The 22202-nt window shown below is 38.7% G+C and overlaps 4 protein-coding genes across 4 annotated transcripts; 2 read left to right on the forward strand and 2 right to left on the reverse strand.

The window, feature by feature from the left end:
* Positions 1 to 341: 341 nt before the first annotated feature.
* On the reverse strand, positions 342 to 2395 carry cldnh (claudin h). The gene is made up of 2 exons (XM_036587867.1): positions 2183 to 2395; positions 342 to 2093 (listed from the first exon to the last, which is right to left on the reverse strand). The coding sequence occupies exon 2, from the start codon at positions 2062 to 2064 to the stop codon at positions 1423 to 1425; it is 642 nt and encodes a 213-aa protein (XP_036443760.1). The 5' UTR covers positions 2065 to 2093; positions 2183 to 2395; the 3' UTR covers positions 342 to 1422.
* A 1218-nt stretch (positions 2396 to 3613) lies between these two features.
* On the reverse strand, positions 3614 to 5378 carry cldnc (claudin c). Its single transcript, XM_036587866.1, has one exon. It carries the CDS (start codon positions 5075 to 5077, stop codon positions 4418 to 4420), a length of 660 nt encoding a protein of 219 aa, XP_036443759.1. The 5' UTR covers positions 5078 to 5378; the 3' UTR covers positions 3614 to 4417.
* Positions 5379 to 18943: 13565 nt separating this feature from the next.
* On the forward strand, positions 18944 to 20078 carry cldnb (claudin b). Its single transcript, XM_036588615.1, has one exon. The coding sequence runs from the start codon at positions 19014 to 19016 to the stop codon at positions 19653 to 19655; it is 642 nt and encodes a 213-aa protein (XP_036444508.1). The 5' UTR covers positions 18944 to 19013; the 3' UTR covers positions 19656 to 20078.
* Positions 20079 to 21294: 1216 nt separating this feature from the next.
* Positions 21295 to 22164, forward strand: LOC118820454 (claudin-4). The gene has a single exon (XM_036588811.1). It carries the CDS (start codon positions 21333 to 21335, stop codon positions 21966 to 21968), a length of 636 nt encoding a protein of 211 aa, XP_036444704.1. The 5' UTR covers positions 21295 to 21332; the 3' UTR covers positions 21969 to 22164.
* The last annotated feature ends 38 nt before the right edge of the window (positions 22165 to 22202 follow it).

Consider the following 22202-nt stretch of genomic DNA (forward strand, 5'->3'; position numbering starts at 1 on the left):
GCACAAACAAAATGAAAAAAATCTGAAAATTATGAATATGACAGAGTAATAAAAACCACACACTGTTTTACCTGATATAGAGCTTTTTGCCTGAATAATTTGATGGCTGTATTTTGAAATTATGTCCAAACTAAAAAAATAACAAAAATGGAGATTTGGCTTTGTTTCATCACACACATATATACTGTGGTATACAAATGTTGGGTCATCACTAGTCAAACTACATGTTTTGTTGGTTTTCTAAGTGAAAATAAGTTAACATATCCTCTACAGATTATTTACTGAATGTAACATATTGTAAAAAAATAATGGCACAGTTTTATATTTTATGTTTTTTTTTCCCCAATATGTTATAGATGTAAATAGAAATTTGTTCCCTGAAGAGAATGTATTCAACAACAAGCATACATGCAGGCACACACAAACACATATACACATACACACACACACAGCTCTCTCTTTCTTTCTCTCTCACTTTAATTTGTCTGCCACCTCCTATAGCAAACAGTTCTACTTTTCGAACCTTTGTATGCTAAGACATTTTGCAGTGTGTATTCTGTATACCACCCAGCATTTTGTCTTCTTTGTTGTTATTAGGGACAAAGTAAATAATGTCAGCGGTTACAACACTACACACAGAGTTTGAAATATATCTTAAAAGCCTACTTAATTTAATATTGAGTTTAACTGCTTCTGCTAAAAACAAACAATTCAGTGAAATGACACACAACTAACTATTGCATAGTTTGTACCTTTTGTATTTAAAATTGAAATGTAAAATGTTAACACATGCACAAGCAAAATCCTTACAGTTTAAATAAAAAAAACAAACACTGAAACACAGTCCCGCATAAAGTGTTATCTAAAAGCATATGGAAGAAGAAAAGAAGAGTAAAGTAGGGCTCAGACATAGGATCTCAGTTCCTGTCCCTGCTCAGATTTTCATAAACAAATACATGTAAAAGGGGATCTCTTCCTTTTACCTCACCGCATGAGTCATGAGTTAGAAGCCAGTGGACACACCATACATTTATACAAGTATAAAACTTAAATTTTTTACTCAATGTATTTTTTTTCAGAACAAATATGATTGTTAACTAAATGTTTACATATACAATGAAATATATTTAAAAACCTGCACAAAATAACCTTGTAGTCCTTGTATATAAAAAGGTTTATATTACACTAAAAGGTGCAGACAATTTCAGTCAATATAACAATAAAACATCATAAAAAGACAACTATTTTAAGCCAAACGTTTTTAGAAGGACACTAAACAAACACAGCAAACAGAGCGCAAAGCAAATATTGACAGCATAACAAGGCCCTTCATTTCGGAGTCTTCTCAGAAGTTTCTTGAAATTATGAAACCACACTCACATTTTGACCTATGAAATGATAAAATCTTCTTTTTGAGCATTTTCAGACGTAGTCCTTCCTGTCGTAGCCGCTGGTGGAGCGTGGAGCAGAGTAGCCCAATTTTGCAGGCTTGTACCTCTTCTCCCGTGGGGGGCAGGTGCAGCACAGTAAGGCTCCTCCAATGATGAGCAGGGCAGCAGCCGCAAAGCCAAGGTACAGCGACGCTCCGAGCTCTCTGCGCTGACTGCTAAGAAGTGTAGGGTTGTAGAAGTCCTGGATGATGGTGTTGCTTGACCAGGAAACGGGGATGAGCTGGAGGATGCCAGCAAGGATGAATAAAATCCCGGAGACGATCATGACTTTGGCCTTCGAGGCTTCGTCCTCGATGCAGTTGGTACACTTGGCTCCCATGATGGAGATCATCACAGCCAGCACAGCCAGGATAATGGAGATGATGACCATGGCTCGGGCAGCCTGCATGTCCTGAGGAAGAGCCAGCATGGAGTCGTACACCTTACACTGCATCTGCCCAGTGCTCTGCACTGCACAGGTCATCCAGATACCCTCCCAGATGACCTGGGCTGTGACTATGTTAGCACCGATAAAAGCTGTGACCCTCCACATAGGCAGAGCACAGGCGACAATACTAATGATCCATCCCACTAGACCCAGGGCAATGCCCCCAATCTCCATTCCCATCGACATGGTGCTGTCTTCCTGTGGATGCTCTGGCCCTGAAAATGCAAAAGCAAAGAGGCTCAATTCAAAAAGAGCACCTGAAAATGTCTTCACAAGGAAAACATGTTTTCTTTTTTTTTTTTACCAGAATTCTCCTTTTCCTTGCTATTTTGGCCAAGCGATTGCTGTCTCCACCCTTTGTGTAGCTATATGATGTGGTGATGCTGTGGAAACAAGCTCCTTTTATATTTCCAATGCGACAGGTGAGGGAGGTGGAGATGATGACATCATGAAGCAGAAGGGCAGGAGTCTGTAGATTGTCTATACAAAGCAACACCTGCCTCCTCTCTGCTAAGAAACACAATGAGGAAGTGTTGCTCACATAAACCAGTACTGTTGGATGAAACTGACTCTGCTGCTAAACACTGAGTTGGAAATGAAAGGTACATTCCAGGAACTAGTAGGGTATGAAATCAAATAAAGCCATACCCTGTGTTTGCTTGAACTGGAGACTTTGAATCTATGAACAGTTCACACGTGTCACCCTAGAACTGGTGTAAGTAAAAATGAAGTGCTGAAATGCTCATAGTTCTATAATCAGATCAGACACAAACTGTCTATACTTCTCTGGCCTTAGTGGAGGAAAACAGTGGAAGAAATGTTGTTTTGGCATTTCCCTCAACAAAGAAATTTCAATGAAAAGTGATCACACCTAGTTAAGGGCTCTGTCACATCAGCTATATGTAAAAAGCTGTTCCTGCTGGAATGAAAGATGTTCCTGTTGCACCGAAACTTTGAATTTCCAAATAGATAATTTTACTGTATGTTAATTCTTAAGTAAGTTAATGTAATGACATTTTATTCCAAGTAATGGTGGATCAGTCATGAAATGTTCACAGAATTTAAAACTGGAAAAAAGGAGAATTTCCAAGGTTTTTATATGACAATGATGACCGTTTCCAGCTGTAGTTCTGTAGGATAATCAGAACAAATACGAAAGGAAAGCCAGCCCACCTTCAACCCCCTTACCCCCGCCCCTAATACACACAAATAGTGGACAGGTGTTACTTCAGCCACCATTTGTTTCCAAAACACATTTTAGTTAAATTAGTTCGGGGTTTTAATGACTGTGGTCACACTGCTGTCTTAAAAACGAGGCTCTGAGAGCTTCTGATAGAGTGACTTCATTTATGAGAACGCAATGTTTAACTGTAACTAACAATGGAACATAACAATAAAATCCAAATTTAACCCCTTAAATGGCCAGTGCCCACCAGCAAGCCTAAAGTTTTATTACACACTTCTATAACCTAAGAACAGCTCAACTAAATTGCAGTGAAGTCCCTATAGTTATGGAATAATAAGCCTTAGTATATACTAACCTGGCATATTAAGGGGTTAAAGGCATTAAATTCAGTGTGTGACTGAATTGTTAAGTAGCTGAGAACATCATATATATAATGTTCTCTCTTTCATATGTTTTAAATTGACACGACATTTTAGAGAAATTGTATACTTTTGAAACAAGACAGCATTTCATTACCCCTTTATTAATCTGAAAATGGAAATGCTCAAATATAGTATATGCATTTATTGTGATATATTGATCATGATATATTACACTGCAGATCTGCTGGTAAATGAGTTTGTATGATATAAAAATGAAATATAGACACGTTATAATATAATAAAAACTGCAGGTTGATGTTCAGCGATATTTCAACATCATTTCATGATTGAATAATGACTCTTACTTTAAAAACCTATTAAGAGAATTTACTCTTTTTTACAGTGGATTGTAATCACAATGACACAAGTAGCAGATCAGAGAAAATAATCAAATATGACAAGTGAAAACATCTTGTGACACTGTAACACCAAACATAAGAGTGAATACATTCAAAATAGTCAGTCTAAATTCTACTTCAACTGACCTACTCTAAATTTATACAAAGATATACAGTGCAACCATATCTTAAACAGTACACTGTAAAAATGACTCAACTTAAAAAGAAAACACTTCAAATAATAAGTTAAGAGGATGTAAAACAGATTAATGTTCTGTTAATTTACTATCAGAAACTATGTGAATTATTTTTTCGAATGTATATCGCTTTTTTCATCAAATATTGTACCAAGATTGGAGTGGTAGCAGCTACTGATTTGATTAGGAAACAAAAAAAGAGAGTCTTCAGAATAGGAATAAATATTCACTTCAAAGTGTCCTTGAGAATGTCTGTGTATTGGGCTGTAATAGCCAAACTCCAGGTAAAACATTCCCAGCTTTGGTCACCTGAGCTCACATGGCTAGACTGTCCTTCCCCCGAGGCAGCAGACAAAAAAATAACCAGAACAATGCTGAAATGCTGTTGTGATGTTTTCAAACATAGTCTCTCCTGGTGTACGAGCTGGGGGCCATTGAACGGTTGGTTGAATAAGCCATTCGAGTTGGCGGGTTGTACTTTGTGTCGCTTTCTCTTGGTGGACAGCTGCAGCACAAAATGGAGCCTCCTATCAGCAGCATGGCTGCAGCAGCCCAGCCCAGATACAGTGAGGCTCCTATTTCCATCTTCTGGGACTCAGGCACGAGCGGACTGTAGAATTCCACAACTATGGTATTGGCCGACCAGGACACGGGAATGAGTTGTGTGATAGAGGCAGTTATAAAGGTGACACCAGAAGCAATCATCACACGGGCTTTCGACCCCTCATCCTCGATGCAGTTAGTGCACTTGGCCCCCACCATGGAGAGTAGAAGTGCCAGGACGCCCAGGACAATGGCCACTACTGTCAGCGCCCGAGCTGCCTGAAGGTCCTGAGGAAGAGCCAGCATGGAATCATAGAACTTACACTGCATCTGTCCAGTGCTCTGCACCACACAGCTCATCCAGATGCCCTCCCAGTACACCTGAGCCGTGATGATGTTGGTTCCAATGAATGCGGTGACCCTCCACATAGGAAGAGCACAGCACACGATGGAGAGAATCCATCCAAGAACCGAGAGAGTTATTCCAACTATCTCAAGGCCTAATGCAGACATAGTTTTTCAGTTTCTCTGCGATAGTTTGAAAGAAAGAAAGTTCTCTTCTGCCTCTGAAAGGCTCACCACTTCACGTCAGTGGTGTTGAAGTCTCAAGTGTAGTCCTGGTGCGTGCTTAAGTATGTTTGAAGGCATCCACTATGTCATGTCGCACTCAAACAAGGCGGTCTGTTCTGGCTCAGTGGAACTGCCCTCTGTAATCTTTATAATGTTTAGAGAAATGAAGGTTGACCTACCTACGATCTGACATCAGATGATAAGGTGCGATCCCGACATTGGCTGGCCTTCCTCATAAATAGAGTGCAGATCTCTTAATTACCTTTTCGCCCATTGTACAGTTTCAACATGTCTTGTTTATTGAAACCAACTGAAGAATAATGAATGGCCAAGGCTGGGCTTGTAACTTGATGTTAATGGTTAGCAAACAGAAAGGGTGGTAGTATTGCAAAGCAGGACATATTATGGGAAATTACTGACAGCAGCCCTGACAGTGGATAAACATTGTCCATCCCAGACAGGATGCGCCTTTAAGATGTAACAAATCACAAAGACATGTTTATGACATGTACCACAGTTTCGTGTTTGTGCGTTTTAACCTAATATAAAACTCATTGTTTGTTATTTAACAACTAGTAATTCTAGTCTAAGTGTAGATCAAGAGAGCATTTAATAGATCATAAAAACTAGCAGTATAATGAATATGTTTCTATGAATAGCAGTATTGGCCCATATTCATGAAGCTCCTCAGAGTAGGAGTACTGATCTAGGATCTGTCCCTGTCAGTAAAGTCACAGTAAATAAGAGGGAAATCTGAATCCAAGCCATTATGTGCAAGTTTCTCTTTACATTGAATGCCTTACTTAAATGAGTTGGATGCTATTAATGGTGAGCATTATGAGCTATTTTTATTCTGAAACAGTGTGCTCACAAAGAACAGTGTGCTTTTATTAATGAAAGAAATATCAGATATTATTGCAAACACAATTTGCAGTTTATATACAGTCTGCAGTAAAATATATTTAGGAATAATTATCAGCCAGCTTATAGTTCTTAATGACAATTCAGTGAACAGATCAATGCCTTGCAATATTGTGAACATGTACATAATTTTAAGGGCCCTTTCATTTTTTTTTTTTTCTCAGAGGTCCACTTATGATGTTTGTGTGGGTTTAAGTACTAAGTCGTTTCAATTCAATTCATTTTTACAAGACCATCTTCCAACCTAATTCTTTGCCTTAGAAATAAACAGGCTGTTTTTGATTGTATGCCTTTAATATGCCTAAATGATCTTTGTTCTGAGTGGCCACCCTGTATTGTGCCTCATTAAAAAAAGCAGTCCAGGCTGAAATGCTCCTTATAACTTCAGCATGAATGGGTGGAGCTAAACTGTTGCTGGCTGAAAAGATGTGCATGCATTTAAATGCATCAGATTTCATCACATCACAAAAACAATTAATTTAAAATGTGCTGTTCTGGCAGCTTGGTTTCCATGTATGGACTGGGGAGCAGACTGTACATTTTAAAACTATGTTTCATTTAAAAAAAAGTGTGGAACAGTAATAATTTTACATACAACTTCAAATACACATACGCGGACAGAAAACCTTTTGAAAACTTCTTAGAACTATATTTGCAGGAAAACAAACAATACAAATTTCATTTTCTCCATAAAATGCTGAAATTATTGACATTACAGTCATCGCCCATTCAGTAGGATACACACCCAAATCGGTGTACCAGCGACACAACCTAAAGCTTTCACTTAAAATAACAGTGGTAAGACAATTATGTTTGCAACAGGTGAATTTAGCATAACCGAGCTTGAATCATAAATTAAACATGCATGTTTTGGCACTAACAATTCATTATCTTGATGTGCTTATAGATGTATTGCACCCAGTAAGCTTACAGAAAGAAACTCAAGAACAGCCTCTTTCTTATTTATTTTCTAATGTTTGATGTTCTCACTTTTAAACTATACACCAATTTATCATGTATAATATCTGATAACATTCAGGTTCTGTGTACTACAAATTTGTTTTAATTGCCTAGAGACAGATACAATTGTAATTGTAATCAAATCGTTTGTTTGCATTGTTCATTGAGTGCTTGTCATTGTAACAATGTAAATACAGATTATACAGCACAAAAAAGAGGCTTAGAGCAGGTCCAAAACAACAGGAGGCTGAAAGCTTTAATATGTGTTCCTATTGTGTTCCACTGTGCTAGAAAAAGTCTACATAATAACAGTCTTTTAGATAATATTACTGTTGAAAGGTACAATTAGTATTTTGTGTATTTACTGTAAATCACATAAAGCTACTTCACAGCACAGAGGTCCTAGAAATGGGACCCAGGACCAGTTTTACTTCTAAATTAAAATGATTCCTTTTTCAGCAGTCTTGGTCGTGTCTTATACTTCTATCTGCTTTTGTATCCAGGAAACACCAATAAACAAACTTTGACATTCTAACAAAACATGTACAAGACACTAATAATGATAAATATAGAGAAAGAGCAAGAGAGAGAGAGTTCATATACAATTGTGGCAAAAAGAGAGCACTGAAAGGTTTAAAGTTTTGTATGATGAAGAAAAACTCTGTATAATTTGTTCTGATTGACTTTAAATTATAGAAATTTTGTATAATTACACCTTGGACGAACATCAAACAGTAGCCGTTTTAATCACATTTTTATTCAAATATGAGTCCTGCATGACCATAACACAGACTGATATGGATTAAGTGATAAAAACTTGCTTTTTAGCCGTATGCATTGATAGATTTGAAACGTTTCTTAAAAAGCTAAGCCACTTAAAAGAATATCACACCAACTTTCCAACATATCTGCATTATATTCTGCCTTAAGATGGAAACAAAGTCATTCAGAATGATTTTAAATGTGTGAGTAAAATTTTTAAAAAATGTGAAAAAAAGTTAAAATCCATTCATGGTGTAGAGATAAACACAGGTAAATGCAGAATACCCCCCTTTTTAGACTGACCAGTAGTTTACCATTATCACCATTACACATAAAAACTCAATACACTTTTAGGTTCACCAGTTGTTTTGGATAGTAGATAAAATAGCTATATTTGTGTTGTAGACATTGGGACCCCTGGCTCCTATAACCACCACTGTAAAGCAATTTGAGTGGGTAAGTTTCTGTACAATGAACCATTTCACATCAAACTCCTCTAACTTCACAGAAACTGAGAAAATAATTAAAATCGGTGGATTCCCCCTCTAAACACAGCCAACCTTTGACTTTTGAATGCCCGTGTTTACCATACATCCACTGCTGATAACGAGCTAGGCGCTGTTTAGTGACATCAGATCGAAGTCTGATAGCGCGTCCCTCCCATAGAGCACAGTCTCTGCTCAGTTTCTGTTCCGTCATCCAAAGCTGGAAGAAACAGCCGGGCGAGTTTCTGTTTGGACTGCTGGTCTGCTCAGATGCCATGTCGCTCCTGCGCATGCGTACGTGTTCGATACTCTCCGCAACGCGCGTGCAGTGAGCGGGCTAGATATGCAGAGAGGCAGTAATACCGGCTGTGCGCGGAGCAGGTAGAGTACACAAACAGTGAGGGTGTGTCTGTGTGTGTGTGTGAGCGCTGAAGGCGATAGTGTACCTGACAGAGTAGGAAAAAGTGTGACCAGTCTGGGGTTAACAGTTACAGCTGTTCTCCAGTCAGTGTAAAAGACCGGCCACAACCTTGCTGTTTCCAAAGAGAGAGAGAAACATGGCCGTCAGTGGCCTCCGGTCGACACACGTTGGCGCTCAAGTACAAAAAGTGTACAATAAACAGTACTGGACAAACGGTAGTGAGGGCTGAATACTGAATACACTGTCCTGAATGTGTTCAGTAATGTATTCCATTACAATACATAAAAAGTGACGTGTTCAGAATTATATAGGGCCAACCCCATTTCTTATTTTTACCCCCTTTGTTTTCGTGTGTCACCTTGCCCCTTGGGATGAAGTTAAGGGGTAGTGGTTGAAATCTTCCCCTATAAAATGGGACAACCCTCAAATAAAGAACATTACTTCATTAACAGGCTACTAGCGCTGCTCTGTAGGCGACCCTGCCAGTCTGCAGTGATAGCAGAGGAGGGTAAAGTTCAGCAACCTCACTGCTGGTCTTTAGTTAAATTTAGGGAATCATATGCCTTCAAAGAGGGGGATACGACAATTATTTGGTATTGCCCATCTCCAATTTTTTGGTGATATAAGGCTGAAGCTGCTATTCGCCAGCTTCTTGTTCAAATTTTCCTGTTCCACCTTAAATGGGGCAGCAGTTCTGACACCTAAGCTGCCAGAATGGAACTGCTGCACCATTTAAGGTGGAACAGGAAATTTAGCTAGCTAGCTACCAAGACATCAGTGTACTGCTAGTGATTTTTTATACTTGTTATGAAGAAACAAACATCAGGACACCCTGCCCCAGGTGTGAACGTGCAAAATGGAGGGGTAAAGGCTAAGTGGTAGGGGCAAGAGGTGAAATGGGATTGGGCCTTTGAATACATTTACAACCCTGCAACAACCCTGCAGAAAACAGATCATGAAAACCATTAGGATTAAAACCTGATGTTTTGCTTTTTTCATTGGAACTGGCTTAATGGTTACCATTACAGACTACTAGTTTCCTGTAGGACACCTTCAGATTCCATTAGGAAACCATCAGATGCCTCTGGAACCAGTTTCAGAACAACTGTTAAACCATTAGAATCCTTTACACTGTGATATCAACCCATCAGGAAAACACAAAATACTAAAGACTATTGGACACCATTAGGAACCAACAGAAACCTTTAACGGCGTACGTGTTCGATACTCTCCGCAACGCGCGTGCAGTGAGCGGGGTAGATATGCAGAGAGGCAGTAATACTGGCTGTGCGCGGAGCAGGTAGAGTGCACAAACAGTGAGGGTGTGTCTGTGTGTGTGTGTGAGCGGTGAAGGCGATAGTGTACCTGACAGAGTAGGAAAAAGTGTGACCAGTCTGGGGTTGATAGTTACAGTTGTTCTCCAGTCAGTGTAAAAGACCGGCCACAACCTTGCTGTTTCTACAGAACAACTGTTAAACCATTAGAATCCTTAACACTGTGATATCAACCCATAAGGAAAACACAAAATACTATTAAAGACTATTGGACACCATTAGGAACCAACAGAAACCTTTAACGGTTTCTATAATTTGTTTCAGCAGGGAATACATCTCAGAATCAGATTTATTGGAAAAGTATGTTGAAAACACACAAGGAATTTGGTTCCAGTCTTTGGTATCTCTAGGATTAAATGCAATATATAATGTACAAATAATTTACCAACAATACACAACATACAATCTACACAGTATACAAGCAATATGCAGACTATATACAGACAAGTAATATACAGACAACTGACATATTATTTATAGACAATACACAATATACAAGCAACATATAGATTATGTAGGGACATGTTGTGGTCCAGCAGTTGATATTACTGGTCAGCTATTTATGAAGGTGATGGCATGAGGAAAGAAACTGTTCCGTATCTGGCAGTCTTAGTACCATATTTTACCATAGCTTTGAGATATGGTTTTGCCACATAATTTTCAAAATGACTTTATAATTCAATTATTAAGTCATTCAGAGTGGTTTGATGTGAAATCCTCCATTGTAGAGAAACTTACAGAGTCAAAACTGTATAGCATTTAATTTTTTTTTTTATAAATTACTTATTCAAGAAATGTTTTGGCATGTTAGTAGTAGGTTATGTGTTCTCCAGTATTTATAGCACTTGGTTCATTTTGCTGACTCTGATTGGAAGGGGAGGGACTAGGAACCGCCCCAGGGTTGTGTGTTTATATGTGTGTATGTGTAGAGAGAGAGAGAGAGAGAGAGAGAGAGAGAGAGAGAGAGAGAGAGAGAGCGCTGTAAGAGACGTAAGCTGGGTTAGAGAATAAGTTGCTAGAAAAGAGAAAAACTTCATTTGTGTATGGCGTGGCTTTGGCTGGCAACAGACGGGAACCATGAAAGCAGTGTCTCTTTTAATAGCAGTGAGTGCTACAAGATATTCATGGCAGAGTGATACATGCAGGGTGTTGTAAGTCAAAATAGTCACCAAAGAAAACTCACCACTATTTTAACATTATCATATAAAACCTGGTCACTGGTAGTTTTGGATAGTAAATGAAATGGCTGTATTTGTGTCTGTGGTAGACATTGTAATCTCCAGTTCCTATGACCACCACTGTAAAGAAATCTCTTTTTCTAGAATATTTTACACCAAAACCCTCTCAGTGACTTAGTTTTCATCTGTGTGATTAAATTCTGAAGAAATTTTGAAAAATCGATGTAAATCCCCTTTTATTTTTTTATTATTCATTTTGGATAATAAATAAAATGGCTATATTTGAATTGTATAAATCACAAACCCTGGTTTCTGTGACCTCCACTTTAAAGAAATCAGAGTCAGTAAGTTTCTCTACAGTGCACTATTTCACATCAAACCACTCTGAATGACTGTTTACATATAAACAATTCAATTATGCAGAAATTTTGAAAACAGTGAAATTCCCCTTTAAATGAGTAGACCAACAATTTTCTTTTTTCTTGTTTGTTTGTTTACATTTTGAATGCTTCCATCGTAAGATGCATCAGACAAATTGTCAGGACAGCAAAGTTGCTTTTTAAACTCTCATAAATACTTTGACTGCAATTGATCAATTTTTTACAACAGTTTTGAGATTATTTCCATGTTTGGATCAAACATGATAAAGATCTTATTACTGGAGTGGGACTGTTTTACTGCTCTGTGAATATTCTCTTTCATGTTCTCAGGTGCAGGACTGCAGGTATCTGAAGCTAGTGAGCAAATATAGCCAGGATACTAGCTGTGAAGAATATTTTCAGTGAATTTTTTTAACATAATTCACACAGTAATCTGAGGACGTGCTCTTGATGAAGAGGTTTACGCTTGCAGTTACAAGACTCTTTTAATATTTTCAAACAATGTGCCTGTGGAAGTCTATGGGACTACAGGAGGTTTTACTTCATGTCTTACGTTAGAAACACATGTACCGCAAAAGAAGCAGCAACATTATGTTTTAAAGCAGCCCTGTTGCTGTTCTTTTTCATCTGAAAAGTGAAAAAAAAAATCATGTAAAGTCTTTTGAGTCTAAAGGAATCAAGGCAGAACATCACACACTCCCTTCCCCCAGTAATTGGTGCATTACCGTGCAACTGCCGTTGAATTGGCTGGTATGTATTTGTCGTCATGTTGACTCCAGCAGTGTTACTCACTTTACAGTCTCATTGGTCTGAATTCACTGTTTAACATTCAGTGGCAAACCATGACTATTAGAGCTAGGCCTTTATTTTGGGATATAAATGTCAAAGCGCTGTCAAAACATGAAGAAAAAATCCCACCTCTGCGATGACTTCTGCTGGTGTTCCTAGTAGGTTGTTAGCACTAAGCTAAAGGCAATTTGCATGAAGTTTTTTGGACATTCAAGAATAAACACAGATAGTTCAAGTTTCTTGAGGACAAGAGGTTTTACTTGAAGCTTGTGACAGGCATATTAGCATATATTTTACCTCGTAGCATCGACTCAGTAAAGAGACTGCCATACAGCTGCCACTACTGTGTTCCGTTTCTATCAAACCCATTGATTAGGCTGCTACTCGTCAGTCAGTGACGTATATAGGACTTCCAGAAAGCCAAGAGTGACTTTTTTTCTCAGGAAATTGGTCCCACTTGGAAATCAAAACATGATTGGTTCATTTGTCACTTTGTTATTATGCTGATGGTTAACCTGAATTTGGCCTTCTTTTCAAATCTTGAAGTCCTAACCAATAGAAAAGCTTGCTTACCTATAAATACCTAGTTGCCACGGAGAAAAACAGATCCTGATTGTTACTTTTTTTGCTGGATGTTTTCATCCACACCCTAAAAAATGAAACCTGCAGAGTTTAAATACAAGTATAATTCTATTGAATGAAAATACATTTATTTTCTAGTTCCCTGAAACAATTAGGCCTTCTCTGAAAGCCTATAAGGCCCTATGGGATCCCCTCTGCTAACACTTGATTCAGTGTATCAGTTAATGATAAAGACTCCTGATTAGAATTGGGAAGACAGCAGATTTTCTACTCAAAGTAAACTATACTGATCTCAAATCTTTATCATACTCTCTGAATATGTTTTATTCTCATCTAGTTTTCCAGATACTCGTATCAATATGGGATGTATTTTGTCTTTATCATAATATCTGTGTCCATGCCACCTGTCCTTTTTCCACTTTGTAGTAATTTGTAGGGTCTGCAAAGTTGTTAAATAGGGTAAATTTATCTGAAACCTATTACAAAGCACAATAAATGTTGATCAGCAATTAAAAAGGGTGAGGTAGTGATTTATCAGAGCATAACACTGTCATTGTAATAACAATAGTGCGCTCCAAGAAAATTAGGCCCAATTGAAAGATAAGATGTCATGCAAATGCTTGTTCAGACATGTAGAGAAAACTGTTCCTGCTGGTTTACACAGGAATTATGATAGTATTATACTATTATATTACCTGAAAAGGAATACGCCTAGGTGTATGAGTTTGTTTTGGCTTGGCACTTGGAACTGTCCTAAAATGTCTATGCTAGTGGCATGATTTCCACAACATTTAGCACAGTTGTGTAGAAGTATGTAAAAGGAATTAAAAGTTCCTCTATGGATTAGTTGCATAGCCATAACATCTGTTCAGAAAACAAACAGCATCTCTGACTGGCCTCTCAAAAAGAAGGAACTGAGTAAATGTCAGTAGGTTGTAGTATGGTGAGTGGTGAATGTATTGTTGAGGCATGCACTCCTAAAACAGATGTGTTGACAACAACATATTGATGTGTAAACACATCTGGGTGTCCATTTAAAGAAATGATTTACTGAAAATGTACTCCAAATGTAAATAATGAACCATGACATGTTTAGTTTCTGAAGTTTGCTTCCTTAGTTTTGCACTGGAGCTATGAGGCTAGTGTAGAAGTCTGTCACCTCTATAGATTCTGGGAGACACAGACTTAGATACCTTGTTAGCTCAGTCAGCCTCAGACATACAGTACAAAACTAAAGAAGCAAACATGTCTTGGCATAAGTACATTTCGGGTAAATTAGATTTTTTGCAGAACCATTTCATTTTCATAATAAACAGATAATACAAAATGTTTTTGCCTTTAAAATCTCCCTTTCAGAGGGCTATTATATGAAATGGCTATGAATTTGCCTCATTCACCAATATCCTCCTAAGTTTCTTCTTAAATTTGTTCTTGAGAAAGGTTCAAAGAAAAAGTCTATGTCAGATTCATGACATTCTTGAACTGCAGAATTGTTCACACCTTTGTGCTCTTGAGTGTGTTTAGATTCTAAATAAGAAAACATTTGTGAATGCCAGAATCTTTCTAAAAACTATGTAAGTGGGCTGTAAGAAGAAAATTCTTCTTAAGAACAGTTGGTGAATGAGACTCATTGTTTTATGACAGTTCTGTGATAAGGCTTTGGCCTAAAACTTTTTAAAAATCCATTCATAACAGAGTGGTACATGCAGGGTGACCTAAGGCAAAATAGTTTCCAAAGAAACCTTTTTTTTTTTAATTTACCACTATTTTACCATTTTCAACATTACAGGTCAAAAAAATAGACCTAATGACCCCAGGCTCCTATGCCAGTGCTGCAAAGAAGCTGTGTCTCACAGGCAAGGATGCAGCCAAGGAAGGCTGCATTTTTCAGCCATTACATTCCTGAAGGCTGTCCCGTTTCATAGGATCCTTTGAATGAAGCCGAAAAATACAGTCTTCTTTTCTGAGAACCTGAAGGATGCGGCTGGTGTATCCTTCAGGCGCAGCCCAAAATACATCCCCAATTCCAAAAAAGTTGGGACGCTGTGTAAAATGTAAATGAATGTGAATAAAAACAGAATGCAATGATTTACAAATCTCATAGACCCATATTTTATTCAAAATAAAACACAGAACACATATCAGATGTTGAAAGTGAGACATTTTACCATATCCTGAAAAACATTAACTCGTTTAGAACTTGATGGCAGCAATGCATCTCAAAAAAGTTGGGACAGGGGCAACAACAGGCTGGAAAAGTAAGTGGTAATAATAATAAAATAAAAAAAAAAAACAGCTGGAGGAGCAATTTGCAACTAACTCACATGACTGGATATAAAAAGAGCATTTTAGAGAGGCAGAGTCTCTCAGAAGCTAAGACAGGCAGAGGTTCACCAGTCTGCGAAAAACTGTGTCTAAAAATTGTGGAACAATTTCATAAAAATGTTCCTCAACTTAAAATTGCAAAGACTATGGATATCCACCCATCTACATTACATAATATAATCAAAAGTCAATAATGGATGCTCGTGACCTTCGGCCCTCAGGCGGCACTACACTGAAAACAGGCATGATTCTGTACAAGAAATCACTGCATGGGCTCGGGAACACTTCCAGAAATCATTGTCTGTGAACACAGATCGCCATGCAATCCGCAAAAGCAAGTGAAAGCTGTATCATGCAAAGAAGAAACTATATATAAACAGGATCCAGAAGCGCCGCCAACTTCTCTGGGCCCAAGCTCATTTAAAATTGACTGAGGCAAAATGGAAAAGTGTCCTGTGGTCCAGTGAATCAAAATTTGAAATAAAATCTAAAGACCTCCCAGCTTGTTATTAGCACACAGTTCAAAAGCCAGCATCCATGATAGTATGGTGGAACATTAGTGCACATGGCATAAGGGTCTTGCACATCTGTGAAGGCAACATTAATGCTGAACAAAATATACAGGTTTTGGCAACATATGCTGCCATCTAGACAATGTCTTTTTCAGGGAAGGCCTTGCATATTTCAGCAAGACAATGCTAAACCACATACTGCATCCATCACAACAGCATGGCTTCGCAGAAGAAGAGTCGGGGTGCTGAACTGGCCTACCTGCAGTCCAGACCTTTACCAACAGAAAACATTTGGCACATCATGAAATGAAAAATACAGCAAAGAGGCCCAGGACTGTTGAGCAGCTAGAATCCTACATCAGACAAAAAATGGGACAACATTCCTCTCCCAAAACTCCAGTAATTGGTCTCCTCACTTCCCAGACGGTTACAGACTGTTGTTAAAAGAAGAGGGGATGCTACACCATGGTAGACAATAGTAGCTCTGTTCCAACTTTTTTGAGATGCGTTGCTGCCATCAAGTTCTAAATGAATTAATGTTTTTCATGAAATGGTAAAATGTCTCACTTTCAACATCTGATATGTGTTCTGTGGTCTATTGTGAATAAAATATGGATCTATGAGATTTGCAAATCATTGCATTTTGCTTTTATTTACATTCATTTACATTTTACACAGTGTCCAAACTTTTTTGGAATTGGGGTTGTAGTTTGAAAAATGGCAGAAAAAGCCACAAATGCCAAGATGCTGTGATGCCAGACTTTGTGATGAAATGTGAAATTTTATGTATATGTGCATGCAGTTACACCAGAGAGGTCTCCAAATCGCCCAAATAGTGAAGGTTTAACAATTGAATTATGGTGTATTTGTCTTTTTTCATTTTATTTACGCTGTTCTCTTTGTTTTTATTGTATTTTTTTATTCAGTTATTTTACATTTATTTTCTTGTTTATTACTGTTACTGTTGAATTTTATCACTTGTTTATGAAGCAGTTAGAGCTGACACTAGTATAATGTGCTATAAGTAAAAGTTTATCATTACTGTTATTATTTGTAGTGTCCTGCTACTGGTTCGTGCTGCTGTAGAGGCTCAGGAGATGTGACCATGCAGAGGGCCATGCATAGAGGCTCATGAGAGTCACTCGCTCCCTGTAAAAAGTGACATTTATATTGTTCATGTCTCTTTTCATTAGTTTAAAGGTATGTGTACATATTTATTGTGTTTTTCTGTGTTGGAGGGTGTGGATGTTTTGTTTTGGGAATTGGTCACCACATGGTTGAAGTCTAAAGCTTGCGGTGACCTCCCTTGTAAGTTCGGTGCTTTGTATGTGTATTTCTTATGGTGTTTCAAAAAAAGGAGCACTACTTGCAGCAGAAACATGACCTCCTATGTGTTTTGCTCTACACCGATGCCACAATATTAGTAATCCAAGCAGTGTTCAGATTTGTTTACCAAGACATGTTCTATTTATGTCCGTGTCATAACGTACAACATGAAGGTGAATGTTGAACTGATTTGATCTGTATTATCAATCAAATGCTGACGAATATTCACATGCTTTGGTGTCAACCATTTTAGGATAACAACAACAGTACTACAACCACACCCACTATGATAAATCATTCGCTCTTCGGTATTAAGAAAGAAATCCTCGGAAATAGTCTAGGACCTTGTATGACTGGATCTTGAAACTCTCTGTTCAGTCAGGAACACACCTCGAGCCAACATTTACCTGTCGCATATTCGCAAACTGGTTCAACCACCTCAGGCGTGTACCGTTTTTTTTCCACCTGTTCCTTCCCCACAAAGTCCACCACACAAGCTTGAACTAATACAAAGAAAATGGGTGGCATGCAAATGTGACCATTAGCTTTGAATTCATTTCCTGAGTGTGTAAAAATTGCTGCCTTGTTAATCATTACATTACGACATCATTGAGCTGCATGAAGGCAAAAACAGAAAATGCTACACATTCTGAGAGTGTGATTACCTAGTTTCTGACTTTCCTGGATCTGCTTATGCTTTGTCATCCAACTCTAGCCTTCTCTTTTAAGCCATGTTGTACACTTTTATTAACTTTTTTAACCCTATTAACAAAGTCACACCGTCACACTGACCATTTATATAATGTCAGGAACATATAATGGACATTAATGGGGGAAACTATAAGTCTTTTCCACACTGATGTCAAGAGAGTTAAGTTATATGTCTCCTGACTTTATGAAAATGAGGAGTGCAGTTGTCCCAGGGCAAAGATGTAATTAGAATACCTTGTGAAAAAACTAGCAGTTCAACATATAGTTCAGTATGTGTTGCTTTTGTGAAATATGTCCCCAGTATCTGAACTATAAAAATAAGACACTGTATTCTGAACTAAGAAACAAAGTCACAACAAAGACACTACTTCTTACTACCTGCTGTTTTCTTTAGCACACTGCATAAAGCCAGTTCTTCAGCTAATGGCTCCACCTGTTCACACTGGCACCCTTTCAAGCAGACCTGGGAAGAAAGACTTAACCTTCTGAAAAGAGCTCTCAACTTGAGAATAACAGGTCGATCTTGAAAAATGATTTGAAATGCTTCTTACGCAATCAGCTACACAGGACAGTAGCAAAGAAAAATCGCTTAGATATAGTTTCGTGTAATCACTGATACACCAAAAAATTGATTGCAAACTAGGAAGACAACAAGGAGTACTATATCCATCCTTCTTGCAGTTGATGACAGCTGCACACCACTTGGTTATATTATTTCCCCAAAACCACTCCCTCACTTGACAAACTGTACAGCATCGTGTACTTTCCATATGGAATATCAGTCATTTTCTGGTAATTTCCTTCATTTAAGTGAAAACAAATAGTACCTATCAAATGTATCAAAAACATTTGTTAAAATCAAAGCATGACGTATGTGTATCTACAAATTTGATTTTTGAAGCAAAACCATCACCAGTTCAGGAGGATGTGACTATATAAGGCCAAATTCTGTTTTTGTTTGTGAGACGTAGACATGGTGAGTCACAATCTCATAGGAGACAGTCCTCAGAGGAACAAGATGAAACAACCAAACCAGCAGAGCAGGTTATGAGGTAGTGCCTGTGTCACAAGCCCCACCCCCCAGCAGGTTCTCTTATAGAGACTGCTTTCACACTGTGTGCTGTATTTGTGCAAGAAGACCACAAAGAGCCACTTCAACAGCAAGAGAAGCAACAAAAGGCGTCAGAAACAAGATGGTGTCTGTTGGGCTACAGATGCTGGGCGCTGCCCTTGGCATCATCGGCTGGATCGGTGTTATCATCACCTGCGCTCTTCCTATGTGGAGGGTCACAGCCTTCATTGGCAGCAACATCGTCACTTCGCAGATAACATGGGAAGGCATCTGGATGAGCTGCGTGGTGCAGAGCACTGGGCAGATGCAGTGTAAGGTCTACGACTCCATGCTGGCCCTTAGCTCAGACCTCCAGGCCGCACGGGCCCTCACCATCATCTCCATTGTGGTGGGCCTCATGGGTATTTTCCTGGCTATGGCTGGAGGGAAATGCACCAACTGTGTGGAAGACGAGAGGTCCAAGGCAAAGGTTGCTGTGACAGCAGGCGTGGTTTTCATCATTTCCGGGGTGCTGTGCTTGATCCCTGTGTGCTGGACTGCCCAAACCATCATCCAGGACTTCTACAACCCTTTGCTGAACCAGGCACAGAAGAGGGAGCTGGGGGCGGCGCTGTTCATCGGCTGGGGGGCTGCTGCTCTGTTGATCATCGGAGGAGGTCTGCTGTGCTCTAGCTGCCCACCCAATGAGAAGGGCTCATACACAGCCAAATACAATGCTGCTCGTTCTCAAACCTCTGCCCCATCCACGAAGGACTACGTCTGAAAAGTTCTGGAGCCTCAAGAACTGATTATGCCCCCCATGTTTACTGTCTTATGTCCAGCAAGTACTGTCTCACTAATACTCTGAACAGACTTCATGAGGGCTTGATGGACAATTGCAAGAGCCAAAGTTACTGGTTTCTAACACACATATATTTACATTTTACCCAGAATATGATAAGGAACCACAATGAAAAGCTTTCTCCTTTGCTATAACTGGTAGTTTGTGGTATAAAAGTATGATCATATTTTATTGTCTTAGCACAGCTGCTGAGTCAAGTTTAGAAATGTAATTTTTCACTTTTGTTAAGCTTTAAGAATCTAATGGTTTTGTAAATAAATATTTTTTGTACAGTATACCTCATTCTTATTTTGCTTGTGTCAAAACATGGAAAAAAATAAATTCACATTTGTTATGTCTGACATATGTTTTTGTGTTTACTGGTTTTGGAAATGAAACAAGCTTGACTTTTGAACAGTAGTGTTGGATTGCTCAGTTTTTGTACTGAATTCAACTCTGTGGCTGTGAGGAAAATGTTTTCAAAGGGAGTCATCCTATCATGACAATCCAGTTCAGGCGTGGCTCAGTCAAGAAAACCTGTCACAGATCACATAACATGTAATTGCATATGTATGAGAAACAAAGCTCCAAGCCCATAGCTTTTATTAAAACTATTAAGCATTTTTTAACACTAAAGCAAACACTGCCAAGAAATATGTAAGTAGTATAATTTTTTAGTTTGGGAAGTAAACTTGTCAGCATTCGTAGTTCAGTTGAAATAAAAAAAAAAAATCATACCTGGATGGCACCTTTTGAACTTCACTGTTCACTGTTGGGTCATTTGCATTATTTATATTGTTTAAATCCTTAAATTACACAAAAACGATATTTTATACTATAACTATAAAAACAAGGAGTGAAGTTGTAAGAATTGAATGAAAGAAAGAAGAATGAAAAATCAATCACAGGGTTGATATCAAACAAGCTTTCTCACTTATCATCTGTAGGGATCTTTCCAATAAATTAATGAATCAATCAATTGATCGATCAATCAATCAAGTTCCAACCACAAAATACAGAATTTTTAAGAGTTCTTTTGGAGTGATTCCATAGAAGAACTTTTTTGGGTCTCTAAAGAACCAAAGGCATCAGTGGAATCAATGGGCCTGATGGAACCAAAAGGATGTTTGGAGAGACTCCATAGAAGACCCACTTTAGTTCCCTTAAGAACCTTTCAGTGGATGGTTCTCCAAAGAACTGTTTCTGTAAATAAAACGTATGAGGATAAAGAACCTTTTTAAAGTAATTAAAAGGTTTTTCCTGGAACCATACATCCAAGCTAAGAACTATTTAGGAGCCTTTATTTTTAAGAGTGTATACGAAACTACATGTATAAAATAATTGAAATCATCTGTTCCTGTTTCCAATTTAATTAAACATTAGCAGGTAGTTCATACGTCTTGGATTCTGCTAGAGGTCGCTCAGGTTGTATGCCTGAATAGGACTCACAGAACAATGGTTGAAACAGAGCTGTTCCACTATCAGATGACGAACTTTTCTTTTTGTTTGAATGTGCAGAGGAACCCCACCCTTAAAGCAGTAACTATAAAAACTCAGCTCATACCACTCAGACACATTTCCTAAACTTTCCCATGAAAGTCTGTAAGACCACCAATAACAATGGCATCCCAAGGCCTCCAGATCCTAGGTGTTATGCTCGCTATAGTGGGCTGGCTGGGGACGATCACTACCTGCGCGCTGCCTATGTGGAGGGTCACCGCTTTTGTTGGCGCCAACATTGTTACAGCCCAAATAATCTGGGAAGGTCTGTGGATGAACTGTGTGGTCCAGAGCACCGGGCAGATGCAGTGTAAGGTCTACGACTCCATGCTGGCTCTTCCTCAGGACCTGCAGGCGGCTCGAGCCATGGTCATCATCTCTGTCATAGTGGGAATCTTTGGTGTGCTGATGGCTGTGGTTGGAGGAAAGTGCACCAACTGCATGGAGGATGAGGCAGCAAAAGCCAAAGCCTGCATTGTCGCTGGTGTGATCTTCATTATCGCGGCCGTCCTCATCCTCATCCCTGTCAGCTGGTCTGCCAACACTGTAATCAGGGACTTCTACAACCCTCTGGTGAGTGAAGCCCAACGCCGAGAGCTAGGAGCTTCGCTCTATATTGGTTGGGGATCTGCAGCTCTCCTGTTGTTGGGCGGTGGGCTGCTATGCTGGAACTGCCCACCCAAGGAGCCTCGTCCCTACATGGCAGCCAAATTTGCCCCCGCCAGATCAGCATCCTCACCGATGAATTACGTGTGAGCGATAAATTGAATGTCCATAAGGACTGAAGTTGGAACTGACAAATTCTGAACTCTGAACAAAAGCAGGTTGATCCGATTATGTCTTTCTATATTTCTTTTAAGGTTATGCATTATTCTGTTATGTGATTACTGAATTTTGAACTTTTGATCTGTTCAATATCCATGAATGAATAAATTCTGTACATTGCATGTTGATTAAATGTATTATTCATTTCAAACGTCTAATGATTAA

Source organism: Colossoma macropomum, unplaced genomic scaffold (genome assembly GCF_904425465.1).
Source record: "Colossoma macropomum unplaced genomic scaffold, Colossoma_macropomum, whole genome shotgun sequence".
Classification (NCBI taxonomy): Eukaryota; Metazoa; Chordata; class Actinopteri; order Characiformes; family Serrasalmidae; genus Colossoma; species Colossoma macropomum.

Coding starts and splice junctions, on each gene's coding strand:
- LOC118820454 (XM_036588811.1), top strand. CDS start 21,333: ATGGCATCCCAAGGCCTCCAGATCCTAGGTGTTATGCTCGCTATAGTG.
- cldnb (XM_036588615.1), top strand. CDS start 19,014: ATGGTGTCTGTTGGGCTACAGATGCTGGGCGCTGCCCTTGGCATCATC.
- cldnc (XM_036587866.1), bottom strand. CDS start 5,077: ATGTCTGCATTAGGCCTTGAGATAGTTGGAATAACTCTCTCGGTTCTT.
- cldnh (XM_036587867.1), bottom strand. CDS start 2,064: ATGTCGATGGGAATGGAGATTGGGGGCATTGCCCTGGGTCTAGTGGGA.